General features: G+C 45.8%; 1 protein-coding gene across 1 annotated transcript in view; it reads right to left on the reverse strand.

Annotated features, from left to right (window-relative positions):
- Positions 1-1,306: 1,306 nt before the first annotated feature.
- The window catches only part of GNGT1 (G protein subunit gamma transducin 1), a 36,266-nt gene continuing 16,991 nt past the window's right edge, over positions 1,307-20,581 (reverse strand). The window contains exon 3 of the mRNA XM_077490775.1: positions 1,307-1,715. Within this exon, the coding sequence (XP_077346901.1) occupies positions 1,590-1,715 (126 nt within the window). The 3' untranslated portion in view covers positions 1,307-1,589. The remainder of the gene's footprint in view (positions 1,716-20,581) is intronic.

Below are 20,581 nucleotides of genomic sequence, written 5' to 3' on the forward strand. Positions count from 1 at the left end.
GTTGGTATTCAGAATGTACATTGGTGAATAACTGAATTTTATTCTGTTCCATATTCATGTGGACATGTTAATGTTATGTCTATTCTTTTTTTGTTAACCTCAATAAAAATGTGTACTTTTTAAATAGCCTGTTGTACTTGTTAATGAGCACCACTCTGTAAAAGTCCCATGGGCAAACTGGTCTTGTGTTTTGTACTTATGAGGTTATGAGTAGGTGCCAGCTGTAGCCCAAAACACGTTAACTTTCAACTGTACCCCACTCTCTCTGTGACTTCTTTCTTTAATGGAACATGCAATAAAGGTTAAAGAGGTGCAGCAGATTCCGGATCTTCTTCTCACCTGTAGTTTTGCAGATGAGCTGTGCTAAGTGTGCTTCACCCTAAGTGGGCAGTGGATGGATTGCTAATCACTCACCTGGATTCATTTTGCTTGCGTGGGCACAAAATGGTGGAGGTTCAGGGCTCTAAGCAGGTGGGTGGTTGTTCTAGTAAGAAAAAGTGGGGGCAGGCACTCATACCAGTTGGCACCAACATCAGCCAATCATAAGCCATAGATACTGTTGGAAGTCTGGATGCTACACCTTTGTCTCCTGAGCACCTGATAAGATTGGGATTTGACTTTGATGGGCCAAACTACTGTCCGTGTGCATCAGGCCTAAGAAAGTCAGCAATATATTTGATCTTATGATGTTGTGTTCCGACCATAGGATTAGCCATTCACTAATTGATTTTACTTGGTGGCAACTCTTTGGCATGTAAAAATTAATTCAACCATCAGAAGACTAATGTGTTTCAGCTACACATTATGTGCTATGAGTAAGGCTGTGTTGCCGAAACGTGTTAGCCGTCTGTCCTGTAGTCCAGTGGTCATCAACCCTGTCCTCAGGGCCCACTAACAGGCCAGGTTTTAAGCATTACCTTGGGGAGATGCAGACTAGAATACTGCAATCACTGAACAGCAAATGATATCACCTGTGATGTATTTCAGTTATCTTGCAAACCTGGCCTGTTAGTGGGCCCTGAGGACGGGGTTGATGACCACTGCTGTAGTCAATAAAGGGTTCATATTTGTGGATGACACCTGGTTACCAGCTTCACTTTGCTGCATGGATCTTTCTTGGAGTGTGGAGACACTTTAGCCAGTGCATGGATTGGCTACTCTGGATGGTCACATGGTTGAGCGGCTATTTATTTCGCCCTTTATGGACATTTTATAAGTGTCAGATTTACCAAAAAACTGATTAATCTGATGTCGCCACCAGCATTTATGATATGCATTCGATTTTTAAACACTAAAAGGTAATGGGTTAGATTTACAGACACATATTTTATTAAAACAAACTAGTACAACCCATAAAGCAACACATTAACCCTAAGGTAGAGGTAAAATTAGTTACATTCTCAGTTCTGAGTTTGGCGCCCAGGTCGATCGCTGGGCCTCAGAGTATGGGTGAGTGCAGTGCAAATCCTCAGGATTCCCGTAAATATCCACTTGGTACAGCATCGGGTTATATAAATGAGCCAGAATATAGCCAAAGAGTTATCTACACCATTGTATGACTGATGAAAACAGTCCTAGAGGGGGGTCAATTAGGCAATGACACATCCTCCTTTCTCCTTGAATGGGTTCTTGTCTTCTGGAATGCCCTTTACGAGAGGGTCCTCTCCGGAGTTGCCCTCAATGTAGGTCTTGATCTCTTCACACATTTTGGAGACCTTCATGGAGAAGAAAAGATATTGATGATCAGAATAGTGGGAAATGACTTGCCAACTTGAAAGAGATTGGCCAGTTATGGACCATTTACATCTATGTGTTGCGGGAACACGTGCGGCAATGTGTATGTTACCACAATGGAATACAACGTTAAAAAATGTTGCGGTGCCATTCATTTTGAATATTCCCCGAAAAGCACTAAGGCAACATACTGTAGTACATTGCAGCACATAATGTTCAAAATGTTGTGGAACTTCTGATTTTTGGGCTCTTTTGATGGGTTGGCAGCCTATCAACATCAATGGGTTGCCATACGCAAAAAAATACCTGGTTATGAAGGGGGTAAACCTTCTGGAGGTCAAGTAGCTAGTGTGCCGTGGAACAGTTTTAACGCTCATTAATTGCATCAAAATCGCACATAGGGCATTTAGGGAATGTTCTTAACTCATCAGTAAACCTGCAGTCTAACGCCCATACTAAAGCTAATTGATGCCATTCTAATGACCATACTAAAGCTCATTGACGTCAGACTAACATTCATACTAAATGGGTCCTTAAGGCCTTCTGTCCCTTGTAATATGTCATTATCATCATTAAGCCGAGCACAAGAAGGGATTTAATTAGATATAAGACCTGTCCCTACTGGACTATACCTACCTTATTACATAGTAGATAAGGCTGAAAAAGACAATGGTCCATCCAGTTCAACCTGTGTGGATGCATGTATATCAGTGTCTATAATGCTTTCCCATATCCCTGTATGGTCTGCCCTTTTTAAGATGTATATCTAAAAGTCTTTCAAAGATATCCATACTCCCCGCAGCCACCACCAATTGTGGGAGAGAGTTCCATATCCGTATTGCCCTAACAGTGAAGAACCCCCTACCCAGTTTAATGTTAAACGGCTTCTCCTCCAGTCTCATTGTGTGGCCCCGTGTCCTTTTACACTTCCTATGACTGACTAGTTTATTTCCTATTCTGGGATCCCCATTGAGATATTTGTAGATTGCTATCATATCTCCTCTCAAGCGTCTTTTCTCCAGCGAGAATACATTTAGTGTTTGCAGTCATTCCTTGTAATTGAGGTCCTCCGGTCCCCTTATTAGTTTTGTTGTCCTTCCGTGGACTCTCTCCAGCTCCAGCACATCCCTTCAGAGGGAGATACACCACCGCTCAAAGGCAGGTCCTGGGAACTCAGAGATAATTGCTCCAGGCGAAGGGATGGGGATAATGACAGAACTCTGGACGGCCGCACTCCAATGCTACAACGATACTTTATTCAAATAATATTTAGGACACAGCAAAAGATGCTGACGCGTTTCACACTAAGGCTAGTGCTTACTCATAGCTGAACCAGCTATGAATAAGCACTAGCCTCGGTGCGAAACGCGTCAGTGGTTAGCATCTTTTGCTGTGTCCTAAATACTATTTGAATAAAGCATCGTTTTAGCATTGGAGTGCGGCCGTTCAGAGTTCTGTCATTATCCACATCCCTTCGGAGGACTGGTGACCAGAACTGGACTGAAAACTCCAGATGAGGCCTAACCAGAGTTTTATAAAATGGCAGAGTTATGGTTTTGTCCCTGGAGTATATCCCTTTTTTATGCATGCTAATATTTTTCCGGCTTTGGCAGCTGCAGCTTGGCGCTGCATGCTGTTGCACAACCTGTCCTATACTAGTACCCCCTAGATCCTTCTCCATCCTTGACTCCCTCAGCTGTACTCCACCTAGTGAATATTTTACATTTATGTGTTTTGACCCCAAGTGCATTACTTTACATTTCTCCACATTAAACCTCATTTTCCATGTCTGCCCACTCCTTTATTTTATTCAGGTCATTCTGCAAAATGTCCATGTCCTGATGAGAGTTTATTACTCTGCTTAACTTTGTGTCATCCAGAAAAACTGAGACTGAGCTATTTATCTCATCCTCTATGGGATAAATATTTCTTAGGGTGCCACTCCACACATTGATCTGCACTGTAGCTATAGATATTAAGCATACTAAAGATGAAAGAACCACGATAACTGAATTCATCCATTAGAAGGTTTATTAAACCTAGGGCTTGATCCATATGATCCCTGAGGAAGGGGTGTTTTTGAACCACCGAAACACAATAGATGCCCAGTATTGTGTTTTATAAACCTTGCACTGTACATATTCAGTTGTTGTGGCCCTCTGGTTTTCATATATTATATAGACTTTCGCTGAGGACCTTATGGAATATTCTATGTCCATGAAGAACAGTCTCAAACAGTTTTATAATTTGCATGTATCATTGAATCCTGGTCACCTTGGAAGGCCACTAGTGCTCCTGCAACCCTCATCTACTATATCAAGTAGGCCTGACAACCAACCTACAGTGCCTTGAAAAAGTATTCATACCCCTTGACATTTTCCACATTTTGTCATGTTACAACCAAAAATGTAAATGTATTTTATTGGAATTTTATGTGATGCCAACACAAAGTGGCACATAATTGTGAAGTGGAAGGAAAATGATAAATGGTTTTCACTTTTTTTTACAAATAAATATGTGAAGTGTGGGGTGCATTTGTATAGCGCCCCCCTGAGTCAATACTTTGTAGAACCTCCTTTTGCTGCAATTACAGCTGCAAGTCTTTTTGGGGATGTCTCTACCAGCTTTGCACATCTAGAGAGTGACATTTCTGCCCATTCTTTCTTTGCAAAATAGCTCAAGCTCTGTCAGATTGGATGGACAGTGTGAAGCCATGTGGGGGACACAGCAAGCACGTGGAAGAAGGTACTCTGGTCAGGAGAGACCAAAATTGAACTTTTTGGCCTCAAAATAAAAAGCTATGTGTGGCGGAAAACTAACACTGAACATCACCATGAACACACCATCCCCACTGTGAAACATGGTGGTGGCAGGATCATATGGGGATGCTTTTCTTTAGCAGGGACAGGCAAGTTGGTCAGTGTTGATGGAAAGATGGATGGAGCCAAATACAGGGCAATATTAGAAGAAAACCTGTCATGCCGTGTGCACACAATCCGACGGACTTTGCAGCTGAGGTCCGCCAGACTTTCAATTGAACGGATTTGGCCACACACGATCACTCCAAAAGTCTGGCGGACTTGAACGTGATGATGTAGAATAAGGAATTCATAGCCAATAGCTGCCCTAGTGTCTGGTTTAGTCCGCCGGACTAGCACACAGACTAACGTATTGTCTGCTAAAAGCCGAGCCCGGCCGCCAATTTTGAAGCAAGTCTTCTTTCGAAGTCCGCCGGACTTTTGGGAAGAAAAAGTCAGCTGGAGCCCACACGCGATTGAATTGTCCCGATGGACTCTGGTCCCCCGGATAGTCCAATCGTGTGTACGCAGCATTACAGACTGCAAATGGGACTTCTTATGGCTTACTTTCAGCAATGTCTTTCTTCTTGTCACTCTTCCATAAAGGTCAGATTTGTGGAGAACACGTCTAATAGTTGTCCTGTGGACAGATTCTCCCACCTGAGCTGTGGATCTCTGCAGCTCCTCCAGAGTTACCATGGGCCTCTTGGTTGCTTCTCTGATTAATGCTCTCCTTGCCCGGTCTGTCAGTTTAGATGGATAGCCATGTCTTGGTAGGTTTGCAGTTGTGCCATACTCTTTTTCCATTTTCGGATAATGGATTGAACAGTGCTCCGTGAGATGTTTAAAGCTTGGGATATTTTTTTTATAACCTAACCCTGCTTTATACTTCTCCACAACTTTATCCCTGACCTGTCTAGTGTGTTCCTTGGCCTTCATGATCCGGTTTGTTCACTAAGGTTCTCTAACAAACCTCCGAGGGATTCACAGAACAGCTGTACTTATACTGAGATTAAATTACACACAGGTGGACTCTATTTAGTATTTAGGTGACTTCTGAAGGAAATTGGTTTCACTAGATTATAGTTATCAGGTAACAGAGTAAGTGGGGCTAAATACAAATGCATGCTACACTTTTCACATATTTATTTGTAAAAAATGTAGAAAACCATTTATCATTTTCCTTCCACTTCACAATTATGTGTCACTTTGTGTTGGTCTATCAGATAAAATCCCAGTAAAATACAGTTACATTTTTGTTGTAACATGACAAAATATGGAAAATTTCCAGGAGTATGAATACTTTTTCAAGGCACTGTAACCAACTCACCTACTTTAAGAACGACTGGTCTGATATATATTTTATGAAAGAAAATATAGGAATCAATAGCTTCCAAACCCACGCAAATCAGTGACCAAAAAACTATTAAATTACAATAAAGATATAAAAAATATTTTATACTTTGCATCCTGTTTAATAAACCTTCTGCTAAACATATTTAATTGTTGTGGCATGCTGACCTTTTGTATCACCACTTCTGGACTGGCTCACACCGATATGCGTCGGTACTTTGAAGAGGGATATAATTGTTATGGCAGCAGCTAGCTACTCTGGTATCCTCTTCTTCAGAGCGGTCCAGTTTCCGATAAAAGTAGTTTCTTCGACAAGCTTGTGTGCAGAAGCCAACGCATATGTGTAGCGCCCGCATATGAAAACCACACATGTGAGGTATTGCCGTGATCGTTAGAGCGAGAGCAATAATTCTAGCCCTAGACTTCCTTTGTAACTCAAAACATGCAACCTGTAGAATGTTTTAAACATCGCCTATGGAGATTTTTAAGGGTAAAAGTTTGTTGCCATTCCACGTGCGGGCAAAAATTTGAAGTGTGACATGTTTGGTATCAATTTACTTTGCGTAACATTATCTTTCACAATATTAAAAAAAGTTGGGCTAACTTTACTGTTGTCTTACTTTTTAATGCAAAAAAAAATATTTTTTTCCAAAAAAAGTGCGCTTGTAAGACCACTGCGCAAATATGGTGTGACAGAAAGTATTGCAACAACCACCATTTTATTCTCTAGGGTGTTAAAAAAAAAATATATATATATATATATATATATATATATATATAATGTTTGGGGGTTCTAAATAATTTTCTAGCAAAAAAAAAATTCAGTCAGACTTGAGAAGTTGGGCTGATGCGTTGCCTCGACTGATGGCAGGGATGTCAGCGGAGAGCAGACTTCAGACCACACTCTCCACTGAAAACGGGTCACAGGAGTGCAAAACAAATTGCCCTCCTTTGACCCTTAGGAGAAGCCCAGCCTAAAAAGCTCAGGCTGCACTTCTCCTTTACGGACCAAGCCTCTTTCTGAGATTTGGTGTTTACAAGTTAATAAAACTTTTTCAAGTGTGGAGAAGCAGACCAGGAGCGATGCTGGCTGACAGTCAGCATCACTCTGCTCGGGAAGCAGTGAGAACCGAGTCATCGGCGATGTTCAGTGGTTCGGTTCTCAGTGCAGAGACGCCGGGGGACAGCTGCAGCATCGGTTTGATGGTCCATCCACCAAGGTAAATATGATTAGAAAAAAAAACAAAAGAAAAAAACATACTTCTCTTTTAAGTGGATAATCTCTATACTTTTCCCTGGAGACCTTGTGTGTTACCTCATATTAATGCAGAGCAGCCCCAAAAAAGTTTTACCCTTTCCACTGAATCCTGATCATTTTGAAATCCAACTTTCCTGCAACATACATCTACCCCATAGATATCAAGTAGGCTGTCAAAGGACCCTCTTTACGTGACAGCCTACCTACCATCTCACCTTCGTGAAGACAACACCGGCCAGTCAGGTAGACTGCCTTTGAATGATAAAAGGTAGTAATTTTTTTGGAAAACTATATTTTATATTTAAAAATCCTTTTATATTATTATATTTTATATCTTCTTTAATAAACATTGTACTGGGTGTATTCAATTGTTGTGGCGGTCTCACCTTTCGGATACCCTCTAGACCAGTGTTCTCGAAATTATGGCAAAGGGACTGGATGTGGCCCTTTGCTCGCTTTCATCTGGCCCTTAGGGCACTATTTCATCTACTGATACCAACTATGGGGCACAATTCCTACCAATGACACCAACAATGGGGCCCAATGACACAAATGATGAGGCACACTTCCTCCCAATGACACCAACATTGGGGCCCAATGACACAAATGATGGGGCACACTTCCTCCCAATGACACCAACAATGGGGCCCAATGACACAAATGATGGGGCACACTTCCTCCCAATGACACCAACATTGGGGCCCAATGACACAAATGATGAGGCACACTCCCTCTCGATGACACCATCAATGGGGCACAGTTCATCTCAAAGACACCAAAGATGGGGCATTGTTTACTCCCACTGATGCTGAGACATTTTCTACTCCCGATGGCCCCGGTCTGGCCCCCCTATAGTCTGAAGGACACTAAACTGGCCCTTTTGTTTAGAAAGTTTGGAGATCCCTGCACTAGACTTTTCCTGGGGACCTCACGAGACACCCTGCATCGATGAAGAGCAGCCAAAAAAAGTTTTACCCTTCCTATCATCTCAAGTCCAGCACTCCTACAAGCTACTGTACATCTACCACAAAGATATCAAGTAGGCTGTCAAAGGACCCTGTGCTTGACAGCCAACTTGGCCAACTCACCTCCTTGAAGACATCACTGGGCAGTCAGATTGACTGCCTTTGAATGATAAAAGGTAGTCATTTTTTTATTTTTATTTTTTAGAAAACAATATTTTATATTTTAAAATGATCATTTTTTTATTTATATTTTGTATCCTGTTCAATAAACGTTCTACTGGAAGTATTCAATTGTCGTGGTGCTCTTGACGTTTGAATACCTTCTAGACCAGTGGTTGTCAACCTATGAACTAAAGGGGGCCTCAAATGTGGCTCCTGACATCACCATAGGGCCTCACATAACATTCAGTATATGTAATACTTAAAGAGGAAGTAAAGGCATTTAAAAAAAATAAATAATGCAACCTCCAAGGCAAAGGCATAATGAGCTAGTATGCATAGCATACTAGCTCATTATGAATAACTTACCTGAGAACGAAGCCCCTGAAGCGGTCCTCCGTCTTCATGTTCACCGCTGCCATGTATCCCGTAGTGACTTCCGGGTCTCCCTGCTCCGGCACTGTGATTCGCCGGAGCCGCGATGACGTCACTCCCGCGCATGCGAGCCGACATGGCCGGCACATCGCCGAGATCTGCGGCCTGCCCAGTGCACCTGCGCGCCGTAGACAGCAGTGGCTGTCTTTTTGTAAAAATCTCCTAAACCTTTTACCCCTTGAATTGTTGGCCCCCCCTGGAGTCCAGTGCTTTTAGGACACACTAATAAGCTGGCTGTCAAAGGACTCTCTGCTTGACAACCTACTTAGCCAACTCACCTCTTTGAAGACACCACCAGCCAATCAAATTAACTGCTTTTAAATGTGTGGCAGAACGAGGCTCTGTCCCTATGAAATTGGAGGTAAAAGAGACACAGAGTTTGCATATCTGCAGACTGCAGGACTACAGAGTGTAGAATTTAAATGGAGAAAACTGCTCCGTCAGTTTTCTCCAGGTTTTGCTAGTTTTGGATGGGATTCTGTAGTCTGGAGATCCCTGAGAGTCATGGGTGGGACGGGATCTCCAACCCTGTGTCTGGGTCTTGAGGATAGCGAGCAGGGTGTGTGCCCATCTGCACACAGCCCATATAACGAGGGGCTGTTGGGAGTAGAGTGTGGAGGATGGTGGAGTGTGAGCAGCTTGCTGCTGCTGGTTGAAGACAAACCTGTGTTTGGAGAGTGGTCTGCCCTGTGGGAGACTGTAGCCTGTGTAAGGGGGATTCTTTGCTCAGGGACTGGAAAAGGCTGGCCAGCCTTGAGTCGGGAAGACTACGGAAGCCAGTGAGTCCAGGGGGCTGGAAAGAATCGATAAGTCTGTTGGGAGCAAGCAGAGGAACTGCTGACAAGAGAGAGCCAGGTGGCTTGGTATGTTTTCATTTATGTGTGCTGAACAAAGTTAAACCCCTGCGTGGGATTCCTGGATGGACTGTTTTGTTTTCCCTTTAATAAACGTGGGCTACCAGGCCCTTGACTAGAAATGCCTGTCTGATGTGGACTCACTGCACAAAAAAATGCATCTAACCACTTGAGCTAAACACCCCAATGTCACAAGTGGTGGAGAATGCGGGCATGTAGACGGTGGAATCCGGGTCCTTGCTCCATGGTGAGTCGCATCAGGAACTACTGCTAGCTGTGTGTGGCAGCCAGGCGAACAGCATTGCAGTATTTGATGGACTGTGTTGCATGCAGGTTATGTACCTGTGAAAGAAGAATCAAACATCATATTTTTTTTTTCCTCTACTGAGAACTTTTACAAGCTGCTGTGTGCAAGACCGCAAGGATGGGGCGGTCAAAGAAGAAAAGGGAAGCAATCCTTGCTAAAGCCAGGGAGCGGCTATTGTGGTTAAAAGGTATTTCGCCACGTATACCAGAGAATTGGTCTGAGTGTGACACTGCTGTGACCCTGGGTAAATTGATCATGTCACCCCCAGTTGAAGGGGAAGTGAAAGAGGATGTTGTCCCTGGGAGCCTGAGCCCAAAGGTGCCACAGTATGAGACAAGGAGGCCTCTGCGCTGCATGCGTTGTAGTGGGTGGGGACATGCTGTTGCCCATTGCCCCTTGTCACAGCAATGTTCATGGAATAACCAAGCTGGACGGGAGGTTGATGAATTCTGGAACTCATCTACTAATGATTGTGATCAGCTGTGTCCTCAGAAATGGTATCCCATGGCAACGAGTGAGAGCCAGTCATGGAGGAGATGCCAAGAAGTGAGCTCAGCGTGGCCTGAGAAGATGTCTCCACCTTGTAGGGCCAGTAAAAAGGGGCCAGTGATGTGTGAGACAGTGAATGAATGGTTCAAGCGGAATGGGGTGCAGTGCAGTGGGGTGCAGTGCAAGGGGCTCAGATCTTGGCCTCTGACTATATGCAACCCATGCTGCCTACAGAGGTGGTGGGGGACTTCCTTGTAAGATTTGAAAAAGTTGCTGTAAAGGGAAAATGGCCTAGGGACCGGTGGCCAAAACTGCTGCAAACCTTATTGCGTATAGAGTTTCGGTCGGTTTACCATTTGATGGATGGGGACCAGGATGACTACCGCAAGTTTAAAGAGGAAATCCTACCGCTCTACCTCCTGTGGACGCAGCGACCTTGGACGAGCCCCTGACTACCTTTGACTTTCTACAGGCTATTAAAGTCCTTAAAGTGGGAAAATGCCCGGGCCCTGACGGCTTTACACCCCGGTTTTACAAAACTTTTGCCCCCCAGCTTGCTCCCCTTCTGTCGAAAGCCTTTAACTCGGTGGACAGTTCTAACCTCCCGTCCAAGGAATCTTTATCTGCTAACATCTCTATTATCCCTAAACCAGGCAAGGACCCATCCCAATGCAGCAGCTATCGGCCCATCTCCCTGCTCAACATAGATATTAAGCTATTTGCAAAAGTCCTAGCCACCCGTCTGTCCCCTCTATTACCTAAAATTATTCATAATGATCAGGTGAGGTTTGTCCCTGGCAGGGAGGCAAGGGACAACACCACCAAGACGATACATCTCATTTCCCTGATCCAACGTAAAGGTCTGAGAGCTTGCCTCTTATCCTTCGACGCTGAAAAGGCCTTCGATAGGGTCAGTTGGAGGTTTCTACAGCTGTCTCTAGCACAACTTGGCCTTGGAGCTCCCTTCATCTCTAAAGTTATGTCCCTTTACTCCCGCCCCTCAGCTACGGTCCTGGTCAATGGTACCACATCGGCTCCCTTTGACATTGCAAACGGTACTCGACAGGGCTGCCCCCTGTCCCCCCTCCTCTTTGTCATCATCATTGAGCATTTGGCATGTGCCATACGACAAAACCCCTCCATTCTTGGTATTCAAACTCCGTCTGCCCATCACAAACTTTCCCTGTATGCTGATGACCTCCTTGTGTATATTCAGAATCCTCACATCTCCCTATCAGCCCTACTCAGTGAATTTCAACGTTTTGGTATCTATAGTAACTTTAAGCTCAACATCTCTAAGACAGAAGCCCTTAACATATCCCTTACCCCCTCCACGCTGTCCCTTCTGAAATCCAACTTCTCATTTAAATGGCAGGCCAAGGGGATCTCTTACCTAGGGGTTGTTATACCCTCCAACCTAACTGATTTGTTTTCCCTGAATTATATCCCCCTGCTTAACCGTATACGGAAGGACCTCGAGGAGTGGGGGGGATCTCCCTTACCCTGGTTCGGACGGATTAATACCCTGAAGATGGACACTGTACCCAAGTTCCTGTATTTATCTCAAACAATCCCCATCCACGTCCCCAAATCATTTTTTATCTCCCTACGCTCGTTGGCAATCAGATTCATGTGGAACAGGGGCCTCCCCAGGGTTAAATTTAAACTACTAACGATCCCGAAGACTATGGGAGGAACAGGCCTCCCTGACTTTGAGACTTATCATAAGGCCGCTCACCTGACTCGCATCATAGAATGGTTCTCTCGCCCTTCCTGCAAGGCCTCGGTGTCTGTTGAACAGGACCTTTCTCCGGTAGATCTCCGAGCTCTTCCATGGGGTTATAAACAGGACTACTCTCGTATGACATCCTTGTCCCCACTGACTCTGGCCTCCCTGACGATGTGGTACAGGACGGGGCTGAACACCACTCTCTCCTCGGACCCGGGCCCCCTAACCAGGCATGTACTGGCCATAGGGACTATAGGGAGTTTCCCGGTGGGCCGATGGCTCAGTGGGCCGGTTTCAGTGACAGCCAGTGGCATTGCTGGGGGGGACTTTTGGGGCTATAGCCCCGAGTCAGTCCAGGAGTCCCCAACCGCAGCCCACTACCTGCCCTCTTTCTGGTGACCCTGATGTAAGGAGGGGCTCTCTGGGGACCCTGATGTAAGCCGGAGGCTCTCTGGGGAACCTGATGTAAGAGAGAGGCTCTCTGTGGACCCGGATGTAAGGGGGGCTCTGTGGGGACCCAGATGTAAGGGGTTGGCTCTCTAGGGACCCTGATGTAAGGCGGATGATCTCTGGGGACTCTGATGTAAGAGGGGCTCTCTGGGGACCCTGATCTAAGGGGAAGGCTATATGGGGACCCTGATGTAAGGGGAGGCTCTCTGGGGACCCTGATGTAAGTGGAGGGCTCTCTGGGGACCCTGATGTAAGTGGGGGGCTCTCTGGGGACCCAGATGTAAGGAGGGGCTCTCTGGGGACCCTGATGTAAGGGGGCTCTCTAGGGGCCCAATTGCGTACAGTTTAAATACAGTTTTTTGTGTGTTTGCAAAATTAAAGTGGGCCGGTCTGGATGAAGTCCAGGGCCAAATTTTTGTCCCAGTCCAGCTCTGCCCCTAACGTCCCTCTTTGACCATCCTGCTTTACCACAAAGTATAGGGGCAGCCTCCCTAGGACCCTTTAAGCGTACAGAATGGCCACAAGCCCGTACATTTGTGCATCCCTCTCAGGGGACCCCGGTCTCCGTGACAGACTCCGGAGATTGGCTCACAGCCTTACATGTGTCCACATTTGCCAAACGCCTACACTCCTCCTCTCAAATACATCGCAAGCTTACCGACTTCGAGGAACTGTGCTCGCTCCCAGAAACTCCCAAACACTTACTATCCTCCTTATATAACTTACTGCAGACTTTAGCACATGATCAACTCCCACATTACACCAGGCTGTGGTCTGCGGATTTGGGTGAAGACATCTCTGTGCCGGAATGGCATACCTCTTTTCATTTCACACATAAGTCAACAATCTCCTGCTACTCCCAAGAAAAGAACTACAAACTATTATCAAGGTGGTACAGGGACCCTGCTACTTTACACAGGATTTTCCCGTCTACACCAGCCACCTGCTGGCGCTGTGAAGCTTCAGTCGGCACTTACATGCATGTCTGGTGGGACTGTGAGAGGATCCGCCCCTTTTGGACACAGGTTTTTGAATGTTATAATCTCTTAGCTGATATTCCGGTTCCTATCTCTCCGAAAATTGCATTACTCTCAATACTGCCCGGGTCTATTAAATCACAGAGACAAAGATTGCTCCGTTTCTTTATGTCCTCTGCTAGACAGCTGATACCTGCTTATTGGAAGACGACGTCCACTCCCCCATTGTCACGGTGGGTGTCGATTATGAATGACACTATGAGAATGGAGGAGATGTTGGCACTGGACAATGACACTTACGCCAAATTTCTTTCTCAATGGTCGATCTGGCTCCGCTTCTCTTCCTCTGACACTTTAATGAACCAAATCTTGAACGCATGAGGACACTGTGGGCTCTTCCTTACCCTACCCCCTCCCCTGCCCATATTCCTTCCCCCTCCCCCCCTCCCTCCCACTTTCCTCTCCTCCCCTCTTGCTATTTAGCTTTCCCCTATACCGCCTTGCTCCTTTTTACTTTGCTCCTCTTTCTTCTCTCTTTCTTTCTATCTTTTCTATGTTATTGTTTAAATATTGCCTCATGTAGTAACCCATGAGTATTTCTCACTACTGTGGCCTCGTGGATCGGTGAGCAGGCCGTCTACTCTACTCTCCAAGCTTCCCGCCAGGGACCGGTTATGGCCAATAGTCGTTAGCCAGCCTCCCGTAAATGTACTCCTGTTAATGTTCCTGTCTGCATTTGCCTCATGGTGGTTACTGTTTATTGTTTTTACTTGAAATGTTTCAATAAAAATATTTTCAACACTAAAGAGGAAATCCTCCTTAGAGGAGAGTTCCATCGTATCATGGGCCACCAGTAATGCTCCAGGATGGGAGAAGTGTCACCGGAAGACCTAGGTTTTGGAAATCCAGAGAAATGCAAGGTTTTGTGTCATGGCCGCTTGGGGAAAGGGGTCAGCCCAGAAGGGAGAACACATCAGCCTGAATCCTGCTTGAGAGGTATAGGCCACCAGATTTGGAGTACAAGTCTGCAGTTACCCCTAGAAACTGGGATCTTGTGTTACCTACAGGGGGCGTCAGTGCGTCCAGAAAGGCTGCAGTGTTGCTCCATGGCCACATGGGGGAGCCAGCCTTTGGAGACACCACACCTGTTAGACAATGCACTCAAGTGAAGGCTATGACACCAGCTGCAGGAACTGGTAAGACTGTTTCAGTTTATGATGCTGAACCCAGTGAAGTGGGAGTATGTCCAGTGGGGAGATCCGCAGTACAAATGGACATAGACTTGCTGCAGTGTGCTACCCAGAGCAATGGGGAGGCGCAGCGTAAAGCCCAACTAGCCGCAGTGCTAAATACTGAAAACGACATGGGGACTCTGCATGTGCCTGCTATGATCCAGCAGATGGCTGAGAAAATTGACCTAGGGGTGACCAAAACAGTGCTGGAACCATGTTCCCTAGTGACAGCTGCTGCAGGGTTGCCCAGGGAAACTTCCAAGAAGCCCACAGTGATGGAGCCGAGAGTTTTTTTCCAGGTCAGCTATGGAGCTGCCCAAGTAGGTAAGAGTGCTCCTTTACAGATAACGGGCGCTGTGAGGAGTCACTCAGAGATTGTGGTGGCTCATAGACAACCCACAAAAGCAGTAGCTCTGTCTCCATGTAATGAGAATATTGATGGTCATGCCGACAATAGTGTTGGCCAATGTGATGTTATTGGTAATGATGACGTTGAAAAATGTGTTTCCTGTAATGTTCTGACTGAGTCACACAGTGAGAGAGTGCGGGCGCAACCCCACAACCCTACATGTAGCCCAGTGGGCAAGGGGTTAATTCAGCCTGCAAACGCTGACTGTACAATGCTGGATGTGTCCGTAGTGCTACCAGAAAAAGGTGGTCAAAATGGTGTACTGCACCAAGCTTTAGGTGATGAAGCATCACCCCAATGCAACATTGGTAAAAGTATGGTGTCACAAAATGATATATATAGAAGTGACGAATGTACAGTTGAAGCTAATGAATCCCAGGTTTCTGTACGGCCTTCTACAGCAGGTGATGCAACGCTGTGGAACGCCCATGAGGGAACCACAATGGACTGGGACAGCTGGGCCACACAATTGCTAGCCATGCTGGGTAAGGCTAGCTTAAGTAACAAGGGTGTGGACACAACTGCTATGCCAGACAGGGGGATCGCAGAGCCGCCGGTGGTTGAGGGCGTCTTGGTCCCTGCAAAGGTTGATGCCCTCCAGTCTGAAGCCCCACAGATAAATAATGTTGAGTATCAAAGCAATAGTGTGACTTGTAATGACCTGCAGTGGCTCACTAACACAGGTGCAGAAGGGATAAGTGTGAGACATGTGTCTGACAGCGCTCCAGGGGAGTAACAGACTGTGATGATGGGCATCTCCAAGGAGGATGAGGTCTCTTCAAATGTCTCACCCTCTCAACCTGCAGTTGATGAGCCCCTCCATGTCTTGGACAGGGTAGAAGACCCTAGAAAGTTCTGGTGTTTAGACATGGGATGTTTAGAGATGACAGAAACACTACTGGAAATGCTAGAGTTGGTAAAAATGAACTTATTGTATACTTGGGTATCTCCACCGCAGTTGGACCAGGTGGTGCCTTGTAGCACCAATGGATGGTGCCAGGTGGTACAGGCAGTGCTGGGAAACCTTGACCAAGAGTGGAATTGGTGGGACCAATGGTTAACCATTTGGCACAGGATCTACAGATTCTCTGTGAGCGTACTTCCAGTTATTGATTGGTATGGAAGGCACGCAGGAGAACTGTTTGAGATATCAGAGGTCTCTCCGCCTGATGCGGTGACTAGAAACATCTCTGCTGGTGTGGTCCGAGGTGCGGCTGAGCAGTGGTCAGTAGAGGGCGCAGATACTGCCTTACCTGCTAGGCCTCATGAGAAGGAACGGCCCAGAATAGACTCGGTAGTAGCAGAGATGCTTTCTGTCACTGGCCCAGAGGTACAAGTTAAGGTGCCCGGAGACACTGTGGGAGAAAGTGTTAATGTTGGTTGCCGTAACAATGTAATGTGTACACCTGGAAAAAATGGTTTATGTTTGGGTCAGGGTAGTTTGTTAGAACAGATACCCATGGAGTGTTGGACAACGTGTGAGGTGGCGCTGTGCTATGGTCCCGTGGGATGTAGTCCCTCCTCAGGTCTTCTTCTAACAACCACTGAGTTGGAAAGCACTGGTGATATGGAAAGCTGTGATCTGTTAAGAGTTTGTTCTGCAAACAATGATTTGGTTGCCATGGGTAACAAGAGAAACTGTTTTGAACCTGAAATACCGATGGTGAAAATGGGTATTTGTAAGGTGAAAGGAGGGCTCAAGGAAGGCAGAGTTCCCCCAAGAAAAGTGAATAAGCCCAGGGACCCCAAAAGAAGAGGAAGGCTGAGTATAGGACAATATAGGAATCTGTTAAGGTCCAGGGGGGAATGTTCCTGGAAGCGCACCCGGAAAAAGGGTTGGGCCTACGTGGCTGACAGCCAGCACAGAGGTGTCCCAACCATCGTGATGGGTGCTGGTGTTCCTCCAGATCGAAACAAAGGGGGGGGGGATGTGTGGCAGAGCGAGGCTCTGTCCCTATGAAATTGGAGTTAAAAGAGACACAGAGTTTGCATATCTGCGGACTGCAAGACTACAAAGTGTATAAATCAAAAAAACTTTTGTTTTATAGACAGATAAAAGATGTAAAGTGGTTGTAAATCTCAGACAGGAAAACATGAACAAAGCATATCCCGCTACATCAGGGATATGCAATTAGCGGACCTCCAGCTGTTGCAGAACTACAAATCCCATGATGCATAGCAAGACTCCGACAGCCACAAGCATGACACCCAGAGGCATGATGGGACTTGTAGTTTTGCAACAGCTGGAAGTCCGCTAATTGCATATCTCTGCTCTATCCCAATTCAGAGCACTTATGCCCCGTACACACGTTCAGATTTTCCGTCGGGAAAAAACTTGGATGGTTTTTCCAATGGAATTCCGCTCAAGCTTGGCTTGCATACTCACGGGTCACACAAAAGTTCTCTGAACTTTTGACCATCAAGAACGCGGTGACGTACAACACTACAACGAGCTGAGAAAATGAAGTTCAATGCTTCAGAGCATGCGTCCAATTGTTTCCGAGCATGTGTAGGAATTTTGAGCGTCAGAATTTGTACAGGCGATCGGAATTTCCAATTGGAACTTTTTCAGACCGAAAAATAGAGAACCTGCTCTCAATCTTTTGCTGGTGGGAATTCCGCCAGCAAAAGTCCGATGGAGCGTACACACGGTCAGAATTTCCAAACAAAAGCTCTCATCTGACTTTTGCTGGTGGAATTTCCGATCGTGTGTACGGGGCATTAGTGTAATTTCTGTTTGGTGTCTCGTTCCTCTGCTATCAGCATGAGTCACTTCTGACATGTTTTCCTGACACCAAGAGAAAAAAGGTGACAGAGAAGGGACCTCAAGCACACAGTCTGTGATTGAGAGCCTCAGCTCTGTTCCTATGAGTTATGTGCATGGGGGTTCTCTGTCCAATCAGCTCTTTTCCCTGAGCTCTGCAGGGTGTAATTTTAGCTCTGTCTCCTTTTCTCTGATAGCTCAGACTTTATAAGAGCAATGGTGAAGGAGGAAGGAGCTCCAGCACACACAGCCTGTGATTGTCAGCCTCAGCTCTGCTCCTCTGTGCTGTGTAAAGGGGGGTTGGTCCATTCCATCCAATCAGCACTGAGCTCTGCAGTATTTAACTTCAGCCCCCCCCCCCCATTTTTCAGACAGCTCAGACAAGCTTTATAAATTCTGGACTTTGAACAGATGTAGAGAGGAGAAGATGGCTAAACAGGTACAACGTATGTAGAAGGATTTTTTTATATCTCTGTAGATCACCTGAGGCCAGTCACTGCGCTGGGTAAATGTAAGGGTTTATAATCACTTTGAGCCTCTGTCAAGTTATCTCTTGCTGACTGTGTCTCATTGGAGGGTCTTCCCCTTACTTCCCAAAGATGCAAGAGGTGGTGAGAGCAAATCTCTTAAATTTAACACACACGTTACAATCTGACTGTACATTCTCTTTAGGCGCATTCTTAGACTTGAGGCTGGGGGGGGGGGGGGGGGGGGTAAAAACACATGGATGAGCTGCGATTTTATCAACCCCCATTAAGTGGTCACACATGATACACAAAGATGAAACAAGTCATCCTACATAAGTTGTATCTGTTTTTCTGCAGTATTCTCTTCTCTACATCTATTCAAAGCATTGCCTTTATAAAGACTATCTGAGCTTTCAGAGAAAAGGAGACTGAGTGCTAAAATTACACCCTGTAGAGCTCAGTGAGAAGAGATGATTGGAGGGAGAGCCCCCCCCCCTTGCACATAGATCACAGGAACAGAGCTAAGGCTGCCAATCACAGACTGTGTGCTGGAGGTCCCTCCCCTGTCACCTTTTTTCTCTTGGTGTCGGAAAAACTTGTCAGAAGTGACTCGTGCTGATAGCAGAGGAATGAGGCAGCAGACAGACATGACACTATTAGCAGTTGATTTACTACAGGCAAATAGACTGTGCACTCTGCAAAGAACACCCAATCACACGCAAGGGAAATCTGAAAAAAAAAAACTGCATTTTTCCTTGCATATGATTGGATGATGGAAGTCAGCAGAGCTTTTTCTCAATTACTAAACTCTGGAGCAATTGCTCTTGCAGAATGCACAGTCTATTTGCCTTTAGTAAACATCCCCCTTTAGTGCACTGGATGGAGACAAGTGCACACTGTAGAGGGATATGTTTTGTTCATATTTCATGTCTGAGGTTTACAACCACTTTAAGCTGCAAATGCAGCAGACGAGAGTATTTGTGACCGCGGCCAAAATGAACCCCCTTTTGGCATTCGGAGGCAGTACAACCACTGAGCATGACTTAAAGGGGTTGTAAACCTTCAAGGTTTGCATTCTATGCATTAAGAAGAAAATCCTTCTGTTGCAGCCCCCCAGAGCCCCCCTTTTATTTACCTGAACCCGATCGTTCCAGCGACAGGGAGGAGCCAGGCAGCTCTAACCAATGTCTCAGGTCCTCATTGGACAGATTGATAGCAGTGGGAGCCATTGGCTCCTGCTGCTGTCAATTAAATCCAGTGACACGGGAGCCGGGGACTGGGCCGAGTCCTGCTGTGTGTGTCAATGGATGCAGCAGCAGGACTCGGGAGAGCGCCCTCGTGAGTGCCCTAATGAACCGCGGCTCTCCATGGGGGCACCTGATGAAGGGGAGGAGCCAGAAACGTTGCCGGGGAACCCGGAGAATGAGGATCGGGCCGCTCTGTGCAAAACCCTTACACAGAGCAGGTAAGTATAACATGTTTGTTATTTAAAGAAAGAACCTTTACAATCACTTTAACCACTTCCCTACCACTGTATTGTCATGATGCCCGCAGGAACCCTTCGTCCCTCTGAGCGGGCGTCATATGACATCCTGGGATTCCCTGCATTGTGCAGAGTGCGTGCGCCGTATCACTTGGGACCCAATGCGCATGCCCAGTGCCCACGATGTCCGCTGGGCACCCGTGATTGCTCATCACAGAGCAGGGATGTGGATCCGTGTGTGTAAACGCACAGATCCACGTCCTGTCATGTGAGAGGAGACCTATCCGTGTGTTCCCATTACAGAGGAACACCGATCGGTCCCCTCCCCTACAGTTAGAATCACTCCCTAGGACACACAGTTAACTATTGATCACCCCTAGTGTTAACCCCTTCCCTGACAGTCACATTTATACAGTAATCAATGCATTTTATAGCACTGATCGATCTATAAAGGTCACCAGTCCCAAAATAGTGTCAAAAGTGTACGATATGTCCGCCGCAATATCGCAGTCACAATAAAAATCACAGCCGCCATTACTAGTAAAAAACGAAAAAAATAAATAAAAATGCCATAATCCTATTCCCTATTTTGTAAACGCTATAACTTTTGCTCAATCCAATCAATATACGCTTATTGCATTTGTTATTTTTACCAAAAATATGTAGAATACATATTGGTCCAAACTAATGAAAAAAATTGTTTTTTTTTTTTTTTTTT

This window comes from Lithobates pipiens, unplaced genomic scaffold, assembly GCF_037356315.1.
Source record: "Lithobates pipiens isolate NorthernLeopardFrog02 unplaced genomic scaffold, aLitPip1_a1.2 Scaffold_19, whole genome shotgun sequence".
Classification (NCBI taxonomy): Eukaryota; Metazoa; Chordata; class Amphibia; order Anura; family Ranidae; genus Lithobates; species Lithobates pipiens.